Raw genomic sequence first — 23,161 nt, 5'->3', positions numbered from 1 at the left:
CCTCCCAACTATAGGGATGAAAATAGTGGCCTATATATACACCTAATGGAACAAGACCGATCGATCGCAGTGCTTGTTAGCCGTACAGTTGCCTGTGTAGTATATAATTTTTCCCCTATATATACTGTATACTGTACTACTGCTGCACTGCGTGCGATCGCGCTTACAGCACAGATGCAGCGCTATCCTTCGTCTCTTTCTCCTTGTAGCATTGTTTACTCACTGCATAACTAACTACCGCGTGACTTGCGCAACGCGCGCAACTTCGAAATGTCTTTTTTTTTTTAACTTTGTGTGTTTTTGTTTTCGCTTCCCGTGCTGCCCTTCTCACGGATCCACCAAGTGTCACAGCTTTTGTTTTGTTTTGTTCTCACCTATTTCTTTTTCTGTTATTGGCGCGAGGAGGTTCGCAGTGCTCCACGGGGTCGTTTCGGTGTGCTCGCTATTTTACGCTGTTTCGAAACTGCTGCGCGGCTGCAGGGTAACGCAGCGCACCCGTCGGTCGGCCGTGTTGTCGTCGTCTGTTCTATGGCGCAGAACAAAACACGACGTCGGCGTGCCGTGCTGTGTATCTAGGGGCCGATGACACGGTAATGGCTCAGTGATGCGACGTGCACTGTACGCTATACTGTGGCTCAGTGACGCGAGACGTTACCTCCGCGAACGCGACCACGCTGTGTTCGCTTGTGCTTGAGATAACGGTGTTGCAAAACACCTTTAGCTCAGTCTTTCTTGGTTAGATTCATTGGTCAAGCTGTAGAGGGGAGGCATGTGTACATATACACGCACACATAAAACGCGCGCACGGACATACATAAACGGTGGTCCGACCCCCACCTCCACCCTCTTTTACCGAAATAAAATTCTAGCTACGTCCCTGGTTAGTAATGTGCACTGAGAACCGATTATGAAAAACAAGGAAAAGTTGTATTTCTAAGGTTCTGCTGTATACCGAACTGGCGAGTATAGCTTTGTGACTGAGAGTGCATAAATGAGAGAGTGTTGGAGCAAAACTCTTATGTTTATCGAGCTTGCTTCATTGTGGACGTGACGGACTTCGCAAACATCCGCAGTTCCAAAAAAAAAAAAGGAGAAAAAAAGCAACAAAAATTAGAACTAAGCCTGAGGTACACTTCGCCAGTGTATACAGTCAACTCATTTAACGTGCCCTCCCGCATGTATATCCGTCTGTCTTGCGTTGCCCTCGCTAGTTGAATGAAAAAAAGAAATGGTGTAGTGCCGCGTGCAACATCTTGTAAGCATGTCGCCGTCGCTTCGCTGTATCAAAGGCGAGAAAGTATACAGATAATGCCGGCAATATGTCTTTGTGTTTGCGGCGTGCATGTTGAATATAAGGGGGTGTCGAGCAACATGTTTTGTGTCTCCCGTTCGTTATATATAGGCGCACCGCTAAATGTTCAATATTTCTTCGCGATCTTTTTTATATCGCGTCTACACATACGGCATTTTTCATTACGTCCTTATACCGTAAACACGCTGCCTGCACGCAACGTCAGCTTCAGTTGCGTATACGCCCTGTAATTGACTTGTTTACACCGTTAGAACCAGACGCGCGCACTTTTGAGGTATCGAGTCGTTTGGTAGTGGCGTGGCGATCCGGCAAGATGTCGAGGGCATGCTTGCTTGCCGAGCGGTAATTAGCTACACGTACCTGCACATGAATTGACGCTGCTGAGGCCGAAAATTGGCCCGATAATTGCGCTGGTTCCCGATATAGTTTATGACTCGAGATTCAGGCGTTCAAAGCACTTCGTTCTTCGCTCCGTAAGTTATAAAGCGTTGACCCCTGGACGGTGGTATGCCGCCTATAATATAGGCGAGAAGTAGCGAGATTCCCTATACATGATCCGCAAGCGCAGAGAGCACACTCTGCGATAGCGCCTGTTTGGTTGTGAGATGCCGCACTATCAGCCTTATCTGTGCGGTCATTTGTTCAGGAAGCCGGCGTAACGCGTCTCATCGTCCTATCGCTGATCTTCTTTCTTCTCGCCGATAAACTATACCCTATCCTGGGGTCTACGCTCGCGCGATATTATTAAAAAAATTGCAAGGGCGTTACACTCGCGTTTTATATACACGTTTCGACTCGTCGTTTTTCGAAGCGAAGCTTCGTTGGAAACGTCCTCGCGTTTCAGTGACCGTGGCTGCTGTTTTTAGGCCACACTTGAAGATATTGCAGCATATTCAGTGCGCTCGTACCTTTTCTTGCTTGATAGCCACGAGTCCGGTCGTGAAGGGCTTGTGTGCTATCAACGTGACTTATATACAACAATTATGGTCGTCTGTCTTGGTCAAGCACCTCGCCTCTTTTTGCAATTGTTTCCTGTAAATACATCTTGTATATACTTATCCAAACAACCCCGTAAGGTATTGGTGGAGGTGCGGGGTATCGCACCCCGTACCTCTCTCACTGTTTATGTTACGGGGTTATTTGCGTACATGCAAGATGTACTTGCAGAGAACGATTGCAAGAAGAGTCGAGGTGCTTGACCGACACACTCGCGCGCCAGTAAGCTTCCCCAGATCTCCGTCTTCCTTCACGTCATCTCTCCGTAACAATATACACACGCACACATAAGAACACGTGCACAAGCATACATAAAGGAGGGTTGAAACCCCTGACTAATGTTTCTGGCTGCGCCCCTTAGCCGCGAGCAACGCGGTGTGAAAAGAATAAAAGAAAGCGTTTACTCGGGCCGTCCTCACAAAAATAACCGTCATCTATCTCGCTTGCTTTTCCTCGCGTTGTCGCTGCGCGCCCGGTACTTTTTGGTCACACGGCGTGCGCGCTAGGGCAGTGACTTATTTAGGAAACTTATCCAAGCTTCCACGCTCTTAGTAATAATAATAATATCTGGGGTTTAACGTCCCGAAACCGCGATATGATTATGAGGGACGCCCGTAGTGGAGGGCTCTGGAAATTTCGACCACCTGGGTTCTTAAACGCGCACCTAAATCTAAGTACACGGGCCTCACACATTTAGCCTCCATCGAAAATGTAGCCGCCGCGGCCTGGATTCGATCCCGTGACCTTCGGGTCGACAGTCGAGCTCCATAACCACTAGACCACCGTGGCGGGGACTTCCGCGCTGTTAACTCACAGGAAAGTAGGGAGTGCACAGTTTTCGGGAAAGTAAATGCAATCAGGCGCCAGCCGATGTTTATTGTGTTCCAGGAAGCCGCTTCAAGTATACAGGGTGTGTCCAGATAAGATCGAGCACGATTTACTGTAGGTGTAGGCATTACACCCAGAACAATGGTTTCGTAGTTAGTTTAGCGAAAAAAAAAAATTGTTCGCCTGAAAAGATATACAAATTTTGGCCGCAAAAAACGTTTTTCCGCCAATTTCGCGATTTCTGAATTTTGAGCGCACCTAGGGAAAAAACGGTGCACTCCTTCGTCACAATATTTATTCCCCTTAAAGAACAAGTGGCATACAATCTTATGAGTGTATTATTTCCCTTGCTTGTCGAAGCACTTTTGAAGAAAAAAATCACAAATTTGGCAAATCGCACAAAATACCTGTATTTCAGAAATTTATTGCTGCATGGAAGTTAAAGTGAGGATAACAAAAATCGGTACTTATTAACTTTGATACTTTCGCTCTCTTTTAAAATAATTTGCGTGGTTTTATCGCGCCCCGCTTTACTCGATAATTGGGCTGTAACGTAAGCGATTTACCAAAAACGCCGGACATATAAATGATTTTCTCAGAAAGGCCATTTTTAATTTTTTTTAAATCCCTCTGATTGAAGTCAAGGACGTCATCTACCATTCTGCAGAAAGAAACTTTGCATTATTTTGGTTGCTAACAAGTTATAGTGCGTCAAATGTGACCATGCCAGCCCTGCGGCCGCGTCGTTCGTTATGGGCTGAAACTCGGATATAAGTTGTTAAAAATACTTGTACGTGACATAATCACAAATCAGCAGCTCCACACCAACAAATTCGCAGCCAGGTGTCATGGCTCAGCAAACTTTGTCTTGCGATCAGTCGCTTGACAAACCCGCAGCAGCGGCCGCTCGATGCTGCGGGCACTCACATTACATGAGTGCCGCTTCGACTGCGGATGAGCTCCGCTTGCGCGCCAAACTACGCTCAGAGGACAAACGAGAGACGGAATGCATCAGTGTGAAAGTTAAAGGCTGTTAAGTGCCAACGAATGTCATACTATGCAACGAATACTCTGCCGGCAATTTCCCAGTGAACACCTCCAGTAATGCGCTCATAAATACAAAAAACCATGACACCTGGCTGCACTCAACACCTGCAGCTGCGCATTTCTTGAGCGCACGTTTTCGGTAAATCACTTACGTTTCAGCCCAATTATCGAGTAAAGCGGGGCGCGATAAAACCACGCAAATTATTTCAAAAGAGAGCGAAAGCATCACAGTTAATATGTACTGATTTTTATTATCCTCACTTTAACTTGCTTGGAGCAATAAATTCCTGAAATACAGGTATTTTGTGTGATTTGCCAAGTTCGTGATTTTTTTCTTCAAAAGTGCTTCGACAAGCAACGGAAATAATAGACTCATAAGATTGTATTTCACTTCTTCTTTAAGGGGAATAAATATTGTGACGAAGAAGTGCACCGTTGTTTTCCTAGGTGCGCTCAAAATCCAGAAATCGCGAAATTGGATGAAAAGTGTTTTTTGCGGTTAAAATTTGTATATTTTTTTCAGGCGAACAATTTTTTTTTTCGCAAAACTAACTGCGAAATTCTTGTTCTGTGTGTAATGCCTAGACCTACAGTAAATTTCATCAAAATCGGGAACGGTGACAGGGACCTCGTGTTCGATCTTATCTGGACACACCCTACACCCTTCTTTCTTGAAGTGCATCGTCTCTACGAGCATATCGAAGAATCTCGCAACTGCACCGACCGAAAGAAGTGAAAATTTATGACGTTTCGTCTCCCTATACGGGAGCCTCGTTGACAAGAGGTTTTTATAGCGAACAAGGCTCCCGTATGGGGAGCCGAAGCGTCATTACATTTTTACTTTTTTCTCTCTGTCCGTGTGCAGTTTCGCGATCCTTCAATGTGTTCTTGCCCGGCCAGACGGGTTGCCGTCAAACCGCATGCATTTCATCTTTACGAGCAACGCCGTCACACTCGCTGTATACATAGCCTCGTCGATGCACGATTTGAGGCACCGGTTCAGGCAAATTATGAAAAAAAAAAAAAACTTTTTTTCTTTGCGATTCGGGAAGTGTGAACCTTTGTGCATATTTTCCATATTTGTGCTTTTCTTAAAAAAGTATTTTTTTGTGCCTGAAAAACAGTTTTCCCGGAAACAAGTGGTGGATCAGACAAGCCCCTCGTATGCGCTCCGTGCTTACCGTCCATTTTTCTAAAAAAAAAAAAAAAAAAAAACTTCGTGTACGAAAGCCAAAATGCTTGTCTGCATGGAGTGAGCTGTGTAACTTCTAAGGCAGTCCGAAGACGCTGTGCGCCTTTTTATTCGCACTTGTTGTTCGGAGCGCGTCTATTCGAGCACTTTCACCTCCTAGCTTCATTACATCTTGTGTCTGTCGTGCCTGTCGATAAGTTGACATTCTGATGGTAAAGAAGGTCTTCAGCAAGTGTAACTTTTATGCCAACCAACTCTTGTCAATGCGAACAAATTCCGGTGACGTACTGAGGCGCTGAACGCTGATTCAGCAAGCTCTTCATCGTTGGACCTCTCAGCCTTTTCAGCGTCCTTCGAGGCGAATCGCGTGCAATGTGACAACGGGTATGATCTAATGGACATGAATATTGTTTGTGATGCAATTAGACCGAATTGCGCGTGCAAACTGCGTGCTTTAAGCGTTGAGCTAATGAGAATTGCGTCGTAGAGTCCTTGCTGTCTTTGTTTAGGCTTCAGAGTCTTAAGGATTGCGACATTGGATGTTGTTCTTTCGTTTAATGATGACAGTGTCGCACATGCCAAAATTCTGAATTGATTAGGATTGAAGTTTCGCCAAAATACAGTCAATTTGCTGGAAAAAGTTAACGACAATCGACGATCGATACATTTCGGATAGAGCTGCAGGACAGCTCAAAAAAGAAGCAAGGCAAGCAGACGACAGGCTTGGAAGCGAAAAATTGACTTTGGTAATCATTATACCAAGCTCGTAGCTACTAAATGAAATAGTTGAACGGTGTTTGTGGCAAAGTAAGTTCGCATTTCAGCTGTTTTCTAACTTTAAACTCGATTATCTCAAAATCATGTTTTTCCATCACTTAGGTACCATTATTTCCTAAGTATTCCAAGATAACTAGTTGATTATTTTTTCACGTATTCTACATAAATGGATACAACTACTCAAGCATAAGAGAATTTATACACTTTACAGTTTTTGTGTTAAAAATTTACGCCCTAGTGGTAAGAAAAATTACCAAAATTGTAATATTCGTCAGATTTAAATAAATCTGTTTCAGGTAAATGAACGGAAAATTTGGGAAAAAATGATATATGAATTATGTGGATACCTCTTTTAGTCACTGTGAAAACGGTACCTGAAAATGGCCAAAAATGCATGGGATGTATAGGGCTTATCCTGTGCTCTTAAGCGAATTTCGCTTTTATATGACGTGCGCTACAGTGAAACCTCGGTGATACGAATCTCACGGGACCACCAAAAATATTCGTATCATCCGAAATTCGTATCACCAGAAAGCATTGAAAATTAGCATGCGCCAAAAGAAAGCTGGCGTGCATTTTCATTTATTGTTTTTCAGGGCCGCAGCAACGTCAGGAATAACCCTGAATGATTGTCAGTAAAGTTTCTGGATGTCGACAGTCATACCAGCACTCGTAAATATTTACGAGTGCTGGTAAAAGTTTACGAGTGCTGTCCTTAATTACATAGTCGCGAATTGAAATAATGAACTAGGTGCGTTGTGACGCGCGACAGCAGCAGCCCCTTCCAAATTTTAGTAAGTTTTTTTGCATGACATGGGAGTACTGCATCGAAAGTAACGAAAGAAGCGCTTTGTCGCGATGGATCCAGGCCACAAAATTACAGAACCATGGTCCTGTGTTATCATTTTCTTCTCGCGGAGGTGTTGGGAATGTTTTTGGGAGTTGTACGGCCGTGCCCGCACAAGTGCGACCTCAACGGTCGCGCATGTTGACGTTGTGAGGCCTGACTCCTTCGCCAAGACCGTCTTCGCCTTCTTTCGGTCCTCGTCCACCTTTCATATTGTCTGATGCACGAAACAGGCACGTGTAAACACAGTACGACAGCAGCCCGCGTCGACGAGTTAGAAAAAAAAAAGCATGGCACAATTATGTCCTCTGTGATCTAAACGCGAAGGCACATGGAGGCACAAGGGAGACTCAAAGATTCGCGCACACAATGTCGGAGGTCGTGACGCGTCTCTGAAGTTTTATTCTGACCCTAAGAAAAGTGTTTTTCTTACACCGTGATTCTGACGATTTGGCGGTGCGGCGCGCATGCCCACACGCTTGCGTTCCTGCGCTCGCACGTGCTTGGCGCGTTTTCCGGGAGAGCGCGGACAGCATCTCTTCGTACATGGGCGGTAGCGTACGTTCGTATGAAACGTCGCTGGGTGAAAATCGGTTCGCAACAACCGTACTCCATTACACTGCAGGCCAATGGGCCTTGGCCGGACCAACGAAAAATTCGTATGAGTTGTGATCGTATCGCCGAGGTTTCACTGTATATAATTTTGATACCCGCATGCGGTAATGTTACGTCGCAGGCACGTAGCCAGGAGCTCTTTTTCGGGGGGGTAGGGGGCAAGGCTTAATTGTTCGAAAGGAAGTCTTACCATGGCAAAAAGATGAAGTTGCCCGGGAATATAGAAGGTAGGACGTAACAGGCCTACGTGCCTGTTACGTCGAGATATCTCTGGTGTTTTCCCGTTCTCCGTGTCTTCCTATACGTCATCGTTGCTGCATACGCACGAGACGCGCGTGCGTGTTATTACCCGGATTCCACGATTTCGAGAACGGCTGTCAGTGTTCCATTAAACGGTCACTGAGTTTCTGGAAAGTCCGTGCATTAAGCGCGAACAGTATACTGTATGCAATCCCTGTTTCCGAATGCACGGCAGTGTGTGTACGGTGTAGTTTCACAACGTGAGCCATTCATTGCGGTGTAATCAGAACTCGAAGTGCGTCGCTGTCTTAAGCGACCGGATTTCTGACGTTGAATGAACTATTTCGTCAGCATTACCTCGAGGAGAAAGAAATCGACCGGAATGCGTGCAATAGTGTCGTGTTCATACATGATTGGAAAACTAAAGGAACATCTCACTTTGAAGGAGTGTACTGACAGGAAAATTTTCAGTTTCTTTAGGTTAGGCCGTTCGGGGTGCGCAGAAGAACCTCGCCGAGTGATGACGTCACCGTGCTTCGCCTAGCAACGCGTTGGAGCAATTAGAGGATAGGAGAAGTGGAGAGGAGGTGGAGAAGAAGTAAATAAAAGGAAATAAAATTTTTTGGCGAGGCGGGATTTGAATACCCGCGGTCCGAAGGGGAGCGTCATATCCCTTCGGTTATCCAGACACCCTAGCAGAACAAGCGCATTCATGGGAACCATATGGTTGCGTTGCTATGGGCGAGAGACCGAGAAAAGAGAGAGAGAGTTAGAAAGAGAAACACAGAAAGAGAAAAAGGGGGTTCAACATCTCCCCCCCTTTCCGATACTTTTCAATTTTGTATCGGTATGTACAGTCGTCAGCAAGCTTAACTCGAACGCTCCGCAGCGTGTCCTGATGCGGTTTGATTGACGCTAGCGCCGTGTAGGGTTCTGTTGCCGTGATGTCACCAATGCATGCCGACATACTATCCAAGGATACCGAGGTATTATCTCGGCAACAGCGCCCAGCGCTTCGCGGCTGGCATCAGTCAAACCAGTCCAGGCAACGCTGCGGATCGTTCGTGTCAAGCTTGCTGACGACTGTACACGCGCGAACACACATGAACTCACTGGCGAGTCGACTCAGTCAGACTCGGTTCGAGCCGTGAGTCTGAGTGAGTCCGGGTCAGATCTAGTTTGGTGAGTTTGAGTCTGAGTCCCGTTGAGAAAAATTTCGGTGAGTCTGAGTCCGTGTGAGCCCTAAGCGCAAAATATGTCTTTTGACTGAGCTTGAGCTCCGCCCTCTTTTGCCGACCTGTGGTTCTATCTACAGAACTTCAGCATTAGTATGAGCCTTATGTCGCTCATGTTTATGCTCCCGTTGACTCACGCATACCTCAAAGCAGTATAGTGTTCATACGCCAGCTCGATATTTATTAATGAGAGGCGTGAGTTATGAAGGGGGCCAAGTTCCGTGGCTCTTCCACAGGAAGTTCTTGATAAAAGTACCTCGTGTGAGTCATCTCTTTCAATAAAAATGTCGATTACAACCACAGATAACTCATATTTGAATGTATAAGATCAAAAGGTGCCAAATAGAACACCAATTCTTCGAGATATTGGTGTTAAAGAGCATTGACACCATGGTTGAAAAAGATAATAAGATAATTATACGCTAGACTCATGAGTCGACTCACTCAGACTCAGATCGAGTCGTGTGTCCGAGTCCGAGTTAGTCCGGCTGAGAAAAAATTCAGTGAGACTGACTCCGAGTGAGTCCGGTTGAGGAAAGCTTTGGTGAGTCTGAGTCCGAGTGAGCTCTAAGGGCAAAATATAATTCAGGAGTGAGTCTGAATGAGCTCCACATTTTTCGCCGACCTATGCACATGAAGTATGGCTGAACGCCTCCCCCCCCCCCCCCAATCCGCTCCGCCGAAATAAACTTCTGACGCCACTGGTGTGTGTGTGTGTGTGTGTGTGTGTGTGTGTGTGTGTGTGTGCGCGCGTGTGTGTGTGTGTGTGTGTGTGTGTGTGTGTGTGTGTGTGTGTGTGTGTGTGTGTGTGTGTGTGTGTGTGTGTGTGTGTGTGTGTACCATCGCCAACGTCTTAAAATTGTAGACAAAAAGAAGGAACATTAAAATAACAAAAAAGTCCTGCAAAGATTTTTCAGTGAAGCTTAACACCACGACAATCTTTGCGCATTTCAGCCCTATGTTTATCGGTTGGAATTGATCGAGTATCTCTTACTTGTCGTCCTTTTAACGTGCACCCAAGGCGCGGTCTACGATCGTACCTTCATTCCGCCTCCACTGGCATAGATTGTGATAATGATAATGATGATATGTCGCCGAGAACTGTCGTCTCTGTGTCGTCAAGGCTCAAGCTTCGCCACCGGATGTGTTTCTTTTCTTTCTTCTTTTTTTGTCCCACCCATGTCGTAATTAACGCATGCTCGTGAAGGGAGGGTTAAACCTTGAGTCGTTTCCGTCAGCCACTGGAAAAAGAAGAAAGAATGAGGACATTACCGGCTATGAAGGTAAACCTATTGGGCTAAGCGACTGTACGTCAGGAAGTGCGTTAGAGGTTAAAGGTATCCGGAAATGTATGCGCTCGAACGAGCCCCTGTCACCTCCAATGACGCCCATAGACTTCCGTCAGGTAAACATTTTGCGTGCCGGCCCACTTGTTACGCAATGGACCGGGCGGAAGGGTAAAAAAAAAATTGACGTAACATCCGGTTGACGCTGCAGGTATAACTGATAGAAAATTTTTCGAGCGGTTAGACTTCACCGAAGGGTCTTCCTGACGACCAGGAATCTTGTCAATTGTGGCGTTTTACTTGCCAAAACCACGATACCGCTATATTGCCGCGAGCAAGTGGCTTCTGGTTTGTTCTCCTATGTGTCTTGTTGCCAGCGGCTGGCTGCGCCCGGTTGTCTTATCGATAAGTTCGAAGCTAAGTGTTTCCCTCTCTCTTCTATGACGAGCAGGCTACCTGATTTGATTGTGAAAGTGATGTGACCGAGGAGGGGTTGAGGCTGCCACCCAGGTTCCGGCAAAGGAGGGATATTGCGACGCTTCACACGTACAAGAAGAAAACCTGTAAATATGTAATTAAACAGGTTTTCTTCTTGTACGTGTGAAGCGTCGCAAGATCCCTTCTTTGCCGGAACCTGGGTGGCAGCCTCAACCCCTCCTCGGTCACATCAAGAGTGCTTCGTCCGGGTCGCCACTATAGAACAGTGTTATCGGTCTTATACCGGTGTCACACGGTCGCTTTTGATCGGGATCGGGCCTGATCAGGATCGAATTTCTCGATCGTGATTGGCTCCTTTACGCAAGCTGCAGAAGGGAATCAGAATCACTGTTCGGAAATTCGTTCCCAATCGGGCTTTATTTATCACGATCAGCAGCGCACCGTGTGACACCGTTATAATTCGATGGTTCCGAAAGGATAACGCCGAGGTATAAGTGCTCGCAGAAAAAACGCCACGACATTAGTTTTCCGCCGACGCTCTCCTGTGCACGTCGCTGTGTTGACTGCTTCTTCGCCGCTTATATATTCGTTAGGTCTATTGCGGAGCACGAGTTCGCTCCAATAAACCTTGTTCAGCAAAAGAACCCTGCATCGTTCCTGGCTACGTGACAATATGAGGCACGCTTTATGTGGGCCGACTCCAAAATTATTGTTGGGGTTTAACGTCTCAAAACCACGACATGATTATCGGGGACGTCGTAGTGGAGGGCTCTGGAAATTTCGACCACCTGGGGTTCTTGAACGTGCACCTAAATCTAAGCACACGGGCCTCAAACATTTTCGCCTTCATCGAAATGCTGCCGCCGCGGCCGAGATTCGATACCGCGACCTTCGGGTCAGTATAGTCAAGCACTAAAAGGCGACTCCAAAATTAATTTTGACCCACCTGGGGTTTCTTTAACGTGCACCTAAATTCTGCACATTCTTAATATGTCGAAATCGTCTGTTCAGCACATTCATGATTGCCCCATAAGGCTGTCACAGCCTCTCCATTAATGTCTCGAAATGCCGTGATTGCAGAATTTCGCACTGTGGAGGAATTTTGACGAATCGCAGAATAATGGGGCCAGACTCCACACGCACGACCGGCCTGATGGTAGGTATCTGGCCCCCTTGGCGCTGCGTCCGTCTGGCCTCAGTTTCGTATTTCGACAGACGACGAAGCACTCGCATCCATTATACGTATGTATAATGGATGTGAGATGCTTCGCAATCTGCGTAAGGCGGCCGCGCTTGCAAATGGCTTTCTTCTTCTCAACGACGTTTCACCGTCATCATCGTGTACGCAGTGTTTGAAAATGACGCGAGTAACGTTGTCGTACATGTGTGCTCATTAAAGAAAAATAAACAAGAAAAGAAGGGGATGGGGTGGGGGGGGGGGGGTGCACGCTTGATGAAAGAGGAGGCGGTACTTTTTAACGAACTTAGAATGACTACATGTCGCGTTGACTGGCAAAACGACGTGGATATATAACTGCTGGGAGTCCGTGTGTGCGACGTCACTGCCCGAGAGGTATATACTATTTGTTTAGTGACAGGATGAGGACCCGCCACTGTGGTCTAGTGGTTATACGGTGCTTGACTACTGACTTGAAGGTCGCGGTATCGAATCACGGCAGCGGCGGCTGCATTTCGATGGAGGTCAAATGCCAGGAGCCCGTGTACTTAGATATAGGTGCACATTAAAGAACACCAGATGGTCGAAATTTCCCGAGCCCTCCACAACGGCGTCCCTCATAATAATATCGTGGTTTTGGGACGTTAAACCCCAACAATTATAATTATTAGGGATAGGACGAAGTGAGTCGAAATGAAAGAAGAAACACATGGAAGCGATTTCGTATAGTTTAGTCTGTTTGCATCGTGCAAGAAGTATATATGTTCTAAACTAATTGTTGAACTGGTTAGTCGGGCATAACTGCATGGCTGAGACAGATTAGCGCTAGGAATGAAACGACAAACACAAGAAAGAAGACGTGTATTTATCGTTTTAGTCATTGCCTTATAGTGACTCGCAATCATATCGGGATTTTGGCACGTAAAACCCCAGGAATCATTATTGCCTTCATTTTGTTCGTTGATCGATGTATCATTTATTCAATAAACAACGAATTACCAGTACTGGTACTACTAGCGCAGCTACTGCTTGCGCTAATGTCTCAGCCAGGTTTTCATGAAGCGCCAAGAAATATATCTATCTATAAACGAGACGAAACAACGTGAGAGAGGCGTGCTACACTGCTAGGGAAGGGAAGCGGAGCTCCGGAAGCAATCCAGACGAGACGGTGCCACACCATCTCCGCCTCATCCTCTCTCTCGCATACATGTTTTCTCTCCCTCTTTTGTCCCCCCCCCCTCTCTCTCTCTCTCTCTCTCTCTCTCTCTCTCTTTGTCTCAGCTGTCCGTTTCCGCTGCTGGTTTCTGTCACGACTTGCTCGTGAGTTTCGACTGTTTTTTTTTCTTGTTTTTTTTTTGTGTTTTTCGTTCGCCTAACAAACCGATGTTTTACGAAGAAGAGAACATCTCCAAAGAAAAAAAAACTGTCCTCTCACCCTGTATTTTTTTTTCTACTCATCTGTAGATGATTTCCCATAAGGTACATCAGCGCGCCGCCATCTTGGGCTCTCAAAACGAATGCTTTCTTATTAGCAGAGAAGCTGTTCTAGCTCGGCGTAAAGTGTGTGAGCGTGCCCGAAAACCATCACCATGATGAACGGGTATGTGCCACAGAATTTGGGCAGATCCCACTATACTAGCCGCTACGGCGTGGCCTGTAAATAACCCTGAGAACGACTACAGGCAAAGAAAGAAAGAAAGAAAGAAAGAAAGAAAGAAAGAAAGAAAGAAAGAAAGAAAGAAAGAAAGAAAGACGACTTCGCTATCCAGGCACGCTAGCCTGGATAGCCAAGGGGCTCGTTTCTTTGTTAGGCACAACCAAATGAATCCAACGGACGATTAAGACGATTACTACTACTACTACTACTACTACTACTACTACTTTCACATCTGCTGGTGCTGCTAAGAGGCGCATATAGTAGTGCGCCATCTGCGATCGTTCACTTGCCACGTAACGTTTGCGGGAAGCCGCGCAAGTACATTTCGCTCTCACGTATCGGCTGTTCGCACATATCCTTTACGGCTCCGGTGTCTATACGGTCTGAATATACGATTTCAGCGCTGCGCTCTGTCGTCATTTGTCCCTTTTGAGGTTTCATGGTGGAGGTATTGGCCACTTCCCCACCTGCCTTTAATTTTTACTGTTTGTATAGGCAAGCATACAAACACACACTAGCATGGGCGGGGCGAGAGGGGAGGGTCACGTCCTCTGCCGAAATAGTATGCGCACCTGGCTTGCTTCTTCTCGCCTGTCCGTGCATGCATGTCCGTCCACATCCGGTCTCGCGGACAGACTCTTCACACGCGTCTCGTGTTGTGTAATGGGGGTGCTATATGTTTGTTATTTGTTGGCTCTCGATCGGCTGTACTGACCGTGCTCTTTTTCTGCGTACTTTTCTTTTTTTCGTTTTATGCTTGAGGTCCGTGTACTTTTATTTGGGTGCACATAAAAGAACCCCAGGTGGTCGGAATTAATCCGGAACCATCCACGTACGACGTTCGCACAGACATACGGCAGCGTTTAAACGGGATTGCACGACATGACTTGACCCGACATCCGATTCAACTCAACTCGACGCTATCGGGTTGGTGTACTAAGCGTGTAGCTACGTATTTGGTGCGGTAACTAAACGAACAAACAAACAAACACACAAACGCACGCACCACGCACGCACGCACGCACGCACGCACGCACACACACACACACACAAAAAAAAAAAAACGCGAGGGCAAACTTTATTTCGCCCGTACCGCCCCTTTAATAGTATCAAGGCCGCTCGATAAAAAAAAAAAGGCGCGGCCTGTCGCATCGCGCTGAAACACACGGGCACAAGCGTGAACGCTGTGTTGACAGTTCCGTCCGCGTTGACGCTGGTAGACGTACAGCCACGCGCATTTAGAACGAAAAAGAGAGAAAAAAAACAGGGTTGCGGTGTGCGCGAGTCGTTGTATCCAGACATATATGGGCATGCCGAGCATGCCGCTGCGTTTCATGGTGTCTTTAAACGGCAATCAAGGATTTCAACATCGGGTACCACGAATTTTCGTGGGACACTGAATGGCGTTAAAAGTCCTTATGATAAAATAAGATATCGTTGTTTCCGACGAGAATAGTGCATCGAGAAGAGTGTTGATAACATGATCCCAAATAATATTTCTCAAGAGTTCGAGGCTCCTCAAGAAAATCCGCAAAACAGACACTCGTGTGTTCTTTAAACCACCTTGCTGCGACCCGTTTTGTGGCGCCACGGCGGCAATATGTTCAACTAGGCAGCTCCCGCTGTTTTCTGGGCACGCAGCGGGCCGCACCTTTGCTTCTTTCTTAACCGTGTGGCCGTGATAGTATGCACGCACCTACAACGAAATGACCCTTATAACGAAGGACTTCTACATTACGGTTGTTTTGCGGGCGTATAAATCAGTTGAAAGTAGCGCCGTGATGTCTGCTTTTTCTTTCGCTGTCTATTTTGTGTTCAAGTTTAACGTTCGCGCTGTTAGTCTCAATCCAGCTTATTAAATTCAACCCGCTGAAGCCCAATATAAAATCATTTCAACGTGGTGGTTAGCCTGGCATGTTGGTACTAAGGCATACTATACTGTAAAATGCGCGGAAACGCCACAAGCGTTAAGGGAACGCATGGTATAGCTCCTGACTCTATATGTTTTATTCTTCTTGTGCTCCGTTATATTTACGTTGTTTAGAGTATAGTATGTCCCATAAACGAGTACATATAGCTAGAATGCACTACCTACGCGTCATCGTTCCAAACATTCGCATTCATTGGATTAGGCGGCAGCGTGCGAGTGACCTCTATAACTCCTTGAAAGCGGTATAGAGTCCACACGCTGTGCCTCGAACAAGTTCAAGGCTCTAGCAGCGCGGCCGTTACTCTGCGCCGGCGACAACGGCTCGGCTGCAGACCGAACAAACCAACCGCGTCGAACGAGAGAGAAGCGAAAGAAAAGGCGGCCAGTCGGACGGCCACGCGAGACACGCCCGGGGTAACGTTTCGGGGTCAAAGGAAAGAGAAAAGCTGGAACACCGCCGGCCCACCATGTACGGGCACAACACGGGCGCCGGCCGTGCCGTGTGTGTTTCAAGCGCAGGGTGTACAAAGAGAGTGCAAATTTACACCAGGCGAACTCCTCTCGGACTAATGTACACTTTTTCAATGAAGGCTCCCTGGGTGCCGTCATAATCCCCTCTGGGCTGTGATAAGTAGACGTAAGCCTCCAAAAATGCACTGCCGAGGCTGTGGCGCCAGCCATTGTACTCCCGTGCCCCAGCCCAAGATTGAGGTGTGTTCTCTCCCGTGAAGAGGTCCATGCACCTTTTCAACGAAGGCTCCCTGAGGGCCGCCATTATCCCCTCTGGGCTGTGGCACCAAAAAAATGCACTGCCGAGGCAGCGACGTCAGCGTATTCCCGTGCCTCAATCCAGAAAGGGGGAGCTCCCCTCTCCGTTGAAACCGTTGAAATACCTTTTGATTCCAGATGCTCACAATAAACTTTTGAAGAGATTCTCTTTCTAGCACTTCCGGTCGAGTACTTCCTTCCGGTTTTCCGAATATTCGGAATGGAGTCTTGTAAAAATAAAACAAAATATAAAATGGCTCAAGTTCAGAGTTATGTCAGGTACATATATGATATCAGCATAAGCTTAGTTAAAAGTAGGGCAATTAACTGTCAGGATAATTAATGGAAGTTCATTAAATGACTTCTCTGAAAGAGCAGACGGTTTTCATTCTGAGCAGCCGGGATTGTTGCAGCACCTGGCGGATGATGTCTCAATCACGCGCGTCTTTCTATGTGGCCTCTAGATCCGTTTCGGCACCGCGACGATGATGATGATGAAAAAACATTTATTATAAAAGAAAAAGAAAGAGAGTTTGGGGGCCAAAGCATGACCCCGGTACATGGTCGGCGTCCCTAGTCCGGGACACCGCATGACGAGGCCCCGTCTCGCGCCCGTCGCACCAGAGCCCGTTGCGACTCCAGTGAGGAGCAGTTGAGGAGGGCAGTCTCCCATGCCTCTCGTAAAGGGGAAGGGGGCAGGTGGGGATTTTTAGTACATGCCCACACCATGTGGAAGATATATCACAGGTCTCCCCACAGTGTGGGCACCGCCCATCCGTGTTTGGATCGTAGTGCTTTAGTATTGCAGGGCAGAGTAGAGTACCTGTCTGCAGGCGCCTTAGAGTTCGCTCATCCGCCTTACTCAGCCCCTTTGCAGGAGCCGGGAAAAGGCGGTGAGTGTCGCGATAATATGAGAGAATTTCTTTGAACCGCAGAAGCGGTGTATTGGCCTCCGAGTCATAAGAGCCAGGGTGAGGAGCCCGGTGGGTAAGCGCTCGGGCGGCCGCGTCAGCGGCCTCATTACCTCGTAAGCCCTGATGGCCAAGAGCCCATATAATGCGTTTCGGGGTCGGATCAATGGTAGCCCGTTTTGGAATTTGGCCGGCTAAGGGGGTATCTCCCCTGCCAAGTAGTGAGCACATGCTTTACGGGAGTCCGTGATGATGACTTTCGAATTGGGATCCGCGGCAGCAAGCACTATCGCTACTTCCTCAGCTCGCTCTGAATTTTGTGCTCGGAAGGAGAGCCCATTGACGTGTTTTTCCTGGTGAATTACAGAGGCCGTGTAAAATCCTTTGGGCGAAGGCCCTGCTATGTCCACGTAAAATACACCAGGTCGAGAGCCGTGTTGTCTTTCAAGCGTCCGAGCCCGCGCTTGTCGTCTGCTTTCGTGCGTGTGCGTATCCATGTTACTGGGGAGCGGAGAGACCGAGAGCATATGGCGCCACAGTTCCGGAATACGCTCCGCCTCCTCTGCAGGGCAAACGTGTTGGATCTGTAATCGGTTTAGCAGGCGGCGCCCGGGAGCCGTCTGCACGAGCCGCGTGTATTGATTCACAAGGTGGGCCTCCCGCAACTCCTGGTAGGAGTTGAGCACGCCTAAAGCTCTGAGTTTGGCGTTGGAGGTGGCCACAGGGAGATCCAGAGCTCGCTTAGTCGCCTTGCGGATGATGGCATCTATTCTGTCGTCTTCGTGCTTGTTAGTGCGAAGGTATGGGACGGCGCGACGAAACAACGATAACCCGAGGAACACACCGGGGCACGGAAACGCCGACGTGCAAGTGCAGCTATCAGACACCTAAGTCCAGGATTATAGGGTCGCCTCCAATTTTTCGTCAAGAACAGTTGTTGAATGAATGAAAACGTGTCTATAAGTATGTAGACGAAGCGTCGAAAGATGCAAGAGCGTCCGGTGGTGACCCAGTATTCCGCAAACTCCCTCGCGTATTCCGCAACACCGGACACGCTGAAGCTTTCCATTTATTTTTCTTTATCCGCCGCCCGCGCGCGCCTTGTCTCCTGTAGGCGGAAGAGGACTCGGCGACCTTCATAAATTTCCTGCGTCGTTCTATAGTGACAGCTCGAGCGGGCCGAGGGTGCTTGGAAAGCTGGGGTAGGGGAGAGGTGGCCTCGATTGTTGAATGCTGATTAAGTTGGGAGGTATATCCTGCGTAGCATGCCGGCCCTTCGCGGGCTAACGCGTCTAGACAGCGAGCCAGCTCTTTATTTCTTATATGCCTTGGACCACATATATTCGCATTCCTCCCCGTCATTCGTGAACCGCGGCCTTGGTGTCATGGCTGACCGTAATTACATGCGTATTACCGGCACTGATTAGAACTGATTAGCACTAGCTTACTTTCGCTAGTGTTAGCTAATGAAGGCTAGATTTGGCTTATATATACTTGCAAATGTCGGCTATCTAGGCTGTGTTCCAATTCTGGACAACATCGTAGACAGTCGGCGTTGACTGCTCAGAAGACAGCATCGAGCCCCAGTATTCCGAGAAATGGAACGCGTCTGGATGACGTCTGCGCGACGTGACGCCACCTCGCGTCGGCAAGGGAAAGCTAAGAAAAACATAACTGCTAACTTTTCTAACTTCTTTCGGGGTTCACATTTATGAAAAATTGAACGTAGTTTACATTGAGCGCGTGGAATAGTGTCTGCTTGTGTGTAGATGACCGTACCGGCGAGATCCGAGCTACCCGAGTATTTCGCTGGCGGCCATCTTGTTACGACAGCGAAGTATGGTGTGCATCGTTTTTGTCTGCGATGCCGTCTTCTCAAAGCTGTTTATTTTAGGAGCTTTAGCTTATGATGCAGCTTCATTATTATTATTATTATTATTATTATTATTATTATTATTATTATTATTATTATTATTATTATTATTATTATTATTATTATTATTATTATTATCTTTACAGCGCAGAACTTACACAACAGCCAAAGGTACACGACACTTACAGAGCTTGTACGTGTCCTGTATATTTGTATGTTGTGTAAGTTCTGCGCTATAAAGATTACTGATTACCAACTACCCCGAACCAATGCTCTGCTATGTCTATTTTGCCGGCTACGGGAAAATCGGAACGGGACTTAAGATGGTAGCTGTCCACTTACCTGTATATTTAGCCGTCTATTGCGTCTATTGGAACACACACAGATTGTTGCCGAATGTTGAATAAATGGCGGCGAGCGTTGGCTATATAACGTAAACCGTCGGCCGATGTGTAGGATATCCGCTGATACGACAGCAGCCCAAGAGCTTGGGTACGCAAGCCTCTTGTGGTCCCCGGCACTGAAACTCTATAAAAGAGAGTTTTAGAACCGGGGACCCCAAACCACTTGCGTACGCACGCTCTCGCGTTCCTTTGTACTCTCAGCCGCACCCAAGGGAAATACAAATGAGCGCATGAGCTTACCTACGTAAGCAGCTTTGGGGACCCGGCACTGAAACGCTCTAAAGTCTAGAGAGGCAACGCGCGAAGCGGCGCTTTTGGGTTCTTTTCCCGAACGATGACGTACGTGCTGCTCGTATCAGGTTCGTGGAAAACATCCCGAACGGAGTTGGTTGCCAGCGATTCGAGCCTTGCTCTTTTGGCAGGCTGTAGGGTCGCGACACTTTCTTGTCCTCGCCCCTCAATCTCTCTTTCCAGCCATTTTTCTTGTCATATTCGGTGTAGTCTTAGATTGTGCGCGCTCATAGTGTGGATATACGCAAATCGATAGGCTTACGAAGGAACGCGAATCGATAAACATATGAACGCATGGCTTAGCGTACGCAAACATCTCTTTGGGTACCGAAAGCCATTTGAATGCGCAAAATCCACAACTCCCTATTGTGCTGTGAGTCGCCCCTCAGATCACCTCTTTTCAGGTCGTGATGTTTACTTGTGGGTGTTATGTAATCCGAGCTGGTTGGTACACACACGTAATGGAACTTCTGCAGGGTGACTAGTACGAGAAACAACGAGAGTACCGTTTGTCTGTGTGATCTGTACAGTCGCGTTCTTCGCGCAGTTCCCGAGATGTCACCTTACCCCCGCATTGTTCTCGTTCGATCGCGGCCTTTCGTGTCTTGAAATCCGATTGCGCACGCGCAGCAATGTGTTTGCCCCGCGGCGCGAGCATACGCCTTGGCATCGAGTCATTGGCACAATGCCTCTTCTCTCCTCCTCAGTTCGGAGAGACAGACCGTGGCGGGAAAGAGTGCTCTGAGGAGAGAGAGAGAGAGGAGAGTCCTGTTGTTTGTTGGGGGATTTCCCCTCCGCACCTGCCACCTCACTCGCGAAGGAGCCGCACCAGCTGCGTTTCGTAAGTGCCGCGGCTGCAATCTGCACCGATCTCCTTCCCCGTCCACACTTGTCTCGGCGGTGTTGGCGCCGTAGCGTCTGGCGTAGTCTGGTTTACAAGTTCCGTGCAACGTTGCGAAAGCTGCGAGCGCCTCGAACCGAAGTCGCGAGGGCGAACACATGTCAAGGTTGCCCCGACCGCGAATGACCCCGATTACGACGCTCCACGGTCGCCGCTGAACGAAAGGGTAATTTTTTCGAGGGCCTCGTTTCTTTGTTAGACACACACAACAAAATTAATCCGACACTTCAGACAAGGAAAGCATTGGGGACATTAATTATTGTCTTTAAACTGTAGTGCAGGTATTATCAGATAAATTAAAATTATTTAAAGTGGACAGAAAAATCACACGTTTCGTCGGTGGGATCAGAAACCACAGCCTTCGAATCTTCAAATTCGCTGGCATCATCGGGCTCCACCTCGGCTGTGCACCGTCCGAAGCATCAGCCTCCGCGATGGTGCTAGCTTCGCATCTCACCGCTGTTTCTGTTTACCGCATCCTCAAACTACAAAATAATAATAATAACAATAATAAAAACAGCAATATGTGTAAGCAGCAACAACTGCGCAAGCATCTATACGTTTACGACGCGAACAGAGACGTACACACAGCTAAACGGTCAGGAAAAACAAAATTTTGTCCCGCATATTTTGCCACGTCCCGTCTTTTATTAGCGCCGTAAATACACCGTGCGCGTTCCATAATGCGTGTAGACGATCGTATGTAAAGTTTCCTGAAACTACATCGCAACCAGGCCCTTTCTGCACGGAACTACATCCCAGACGAAATCGGCAGTGTTCCGAGCTTTTAATTTCGTTCTCCCCTCGTGCGTGTTCTTGATTGCGCGCTATCCCTCGCATCCTCTCGCTTTCTGCCTGCCGTCATCCTCCCACATTCCTTCCTCCTCCCCCACCCGATTTGACTGTCTCCTACGTCGTCTGTGGCAGACTACGTCACCGACAATCCGCTCTCTCTCGTTCTTCTCTCCTCCTCCTCCTCCTTCACATCTGAACGGCAATGCGCGCATCCATCTTCTGGCGTCGGCTGGCGCGACTTCCCCACCTTTTGTATATCTTGTTTTCTAGACCGCGGAAACGCGTGCTCTGACTTCACTCGGTGCGTGCTCCACTATCGGCGCCATTGGGTTGTTTACGCGAACATACCGCGTTGCCACTGGAAAAAAGGCGCTTTGTTTGCGCGCGCCTTCTATTCTTTACGGGCGGCTGGCATCGAGAACACCCTCTAGGAGCTCTCCGAGGTATTTAGTGTCACAGAGGACCAACTCTATACGGAGTCAGGATTACACGGTGGCCTCTACCAGCCTCTCGTGGGTCGTCGCACCAGACCAAAAAGTGTTTCTTGTGAGAGCTTTTCTCATGAACTTCTCGTGAAGACCCTACATCGGACCTGCAAGGTTTCGGTCGTCACGGGGATATCTCTCCGAAGTGCGCCTACTGGGACCTTCGCAGTTTGAAAGCTGCTCGTGATTGGAAAAGTTGTTTGTTTCACGGATCGACTCCGGCTTGAACTTCGCGTCGTAACTTCAGCTTGGGATACGTGTACTGTGTCTGAGAAGCCGTAGGAACAGCTGGGTCCTTCACGCAGTCGCGGTTTTGAAACTGTCGTCTTGCAAAAGTTGTTCGTTCTGTTGAATGAGTGAGTCGACTTCCGCGGCTTGAACCCTGCATCGCAGTTTCGCGTCGTGCTTACACACTGTGACTGAGAGGTTGTTGGGAATACAGCTTTGGTTATTTCTGTAAAGTGCGCGAGTGACCACAGCGGGCGCCCACGTGGCGCGGTGGGGGACGCAAGCGATGGATCTGGACCGCATCGTGCCCCCGCGTAGCGCGAGCCCCACGGTGCACTTGGCGTACCAGTGCCTCGAGGGATTCATCCAGAACAGGGACCACGTGTGGAGCCTTCTGGGAAAGGTACGCCACCGCCGTGGCTATTAAATGCTATAGTTGGGAGAGTGCATGCATATGTGACAAATGACTTCTGCGGAATCCCGCCAGGTGGAATTTATACCGGTGTCACACGTTGACTTTTTGTTCGCGATCTGGCCTGACCCTGATCGAATTTCTTGATCGTGACCGGCTCCTTTACGCAAATTAAGCTACCGAAGCGAGACGGTGACCGTTCAGGAGCTTGATCTCGATCGGGCTCATTGGCGATCAGCAACGCAACGTGTGACACCGGCATAAGGGTTATAAAAGGGGAAAGATGTTCCCTTCACCCCATACATATTTGATCCGAACGAATAACCCTTCCCGTTCATAACTCGATGAGTATGATTGACTTAAAGGCTCGTCTAATTGATTGGCTGTGTAAACGTACGCTCATGGGTACACGAAAGGCGAGCGATAAACCACAAAGCTGAACAGCTTCCGCGAGCGCTTACTAAAAACAAACTGCAGGTACGTGTAACGCTATAAAGTGCGCTGTGCGTATACTTC

General features: G+C 47.9%; 1 protein-coding gene across 2 annotated transcripts in view; it reads left to right on the top strand.

The window, feature by feature from the left end:
• Nucleotides 1–23,161, top strand: part of LOC119374315 (phosphatidate phosphatase LPIN1) — a 123,462-nt gene that overhangs the window by 26,040 nt on the left and 74,261 nt on the right. The window contains exon 1 of one of the 2 annotated variants that reach the window (XM_037644391.2): nucleotides 22,415–22,636. The exons of the other annotated variant lie outside the window; for it this stretch is intronic. Within the exon in view, the coding sequence (XP_037500319.1) occupies nucleotides 22,520–22,636 (117 nt within the window). The 5' untranslated portion in view covers nucleotides 22,415–22,519. Of the gene's footprint in view, nucleotides 1–22,414; nucleotides 22,637–23,161 lie in introns of those variants that run through there. 2 annotated transcript variants of the gene reach the window in all.

The sequence above is a fragment of the Rhipicephalus sanguineus genome, chromosome 11 (genome assembly GCF_013339695.2).
Source record: "Rhipicephalus sanguineus isolate Rsan-2018 chromosome 11, BIME_Rsan_1.4, whole genome shotgun sequence".
NCBI classification, from domain to species: domain Eukaryota; kingdom Metazoa; phylum Arthropoda; class Arachnida; order Ixodida; family Ixodidae; genus Rhipicephalus; species Rhipicephalus sanguineus.
The sequence above is the reverse complement of the archived record's forward strand: the minus strand, read 5'-3'. Positions and strand labels throughout refer to the sequence as shown.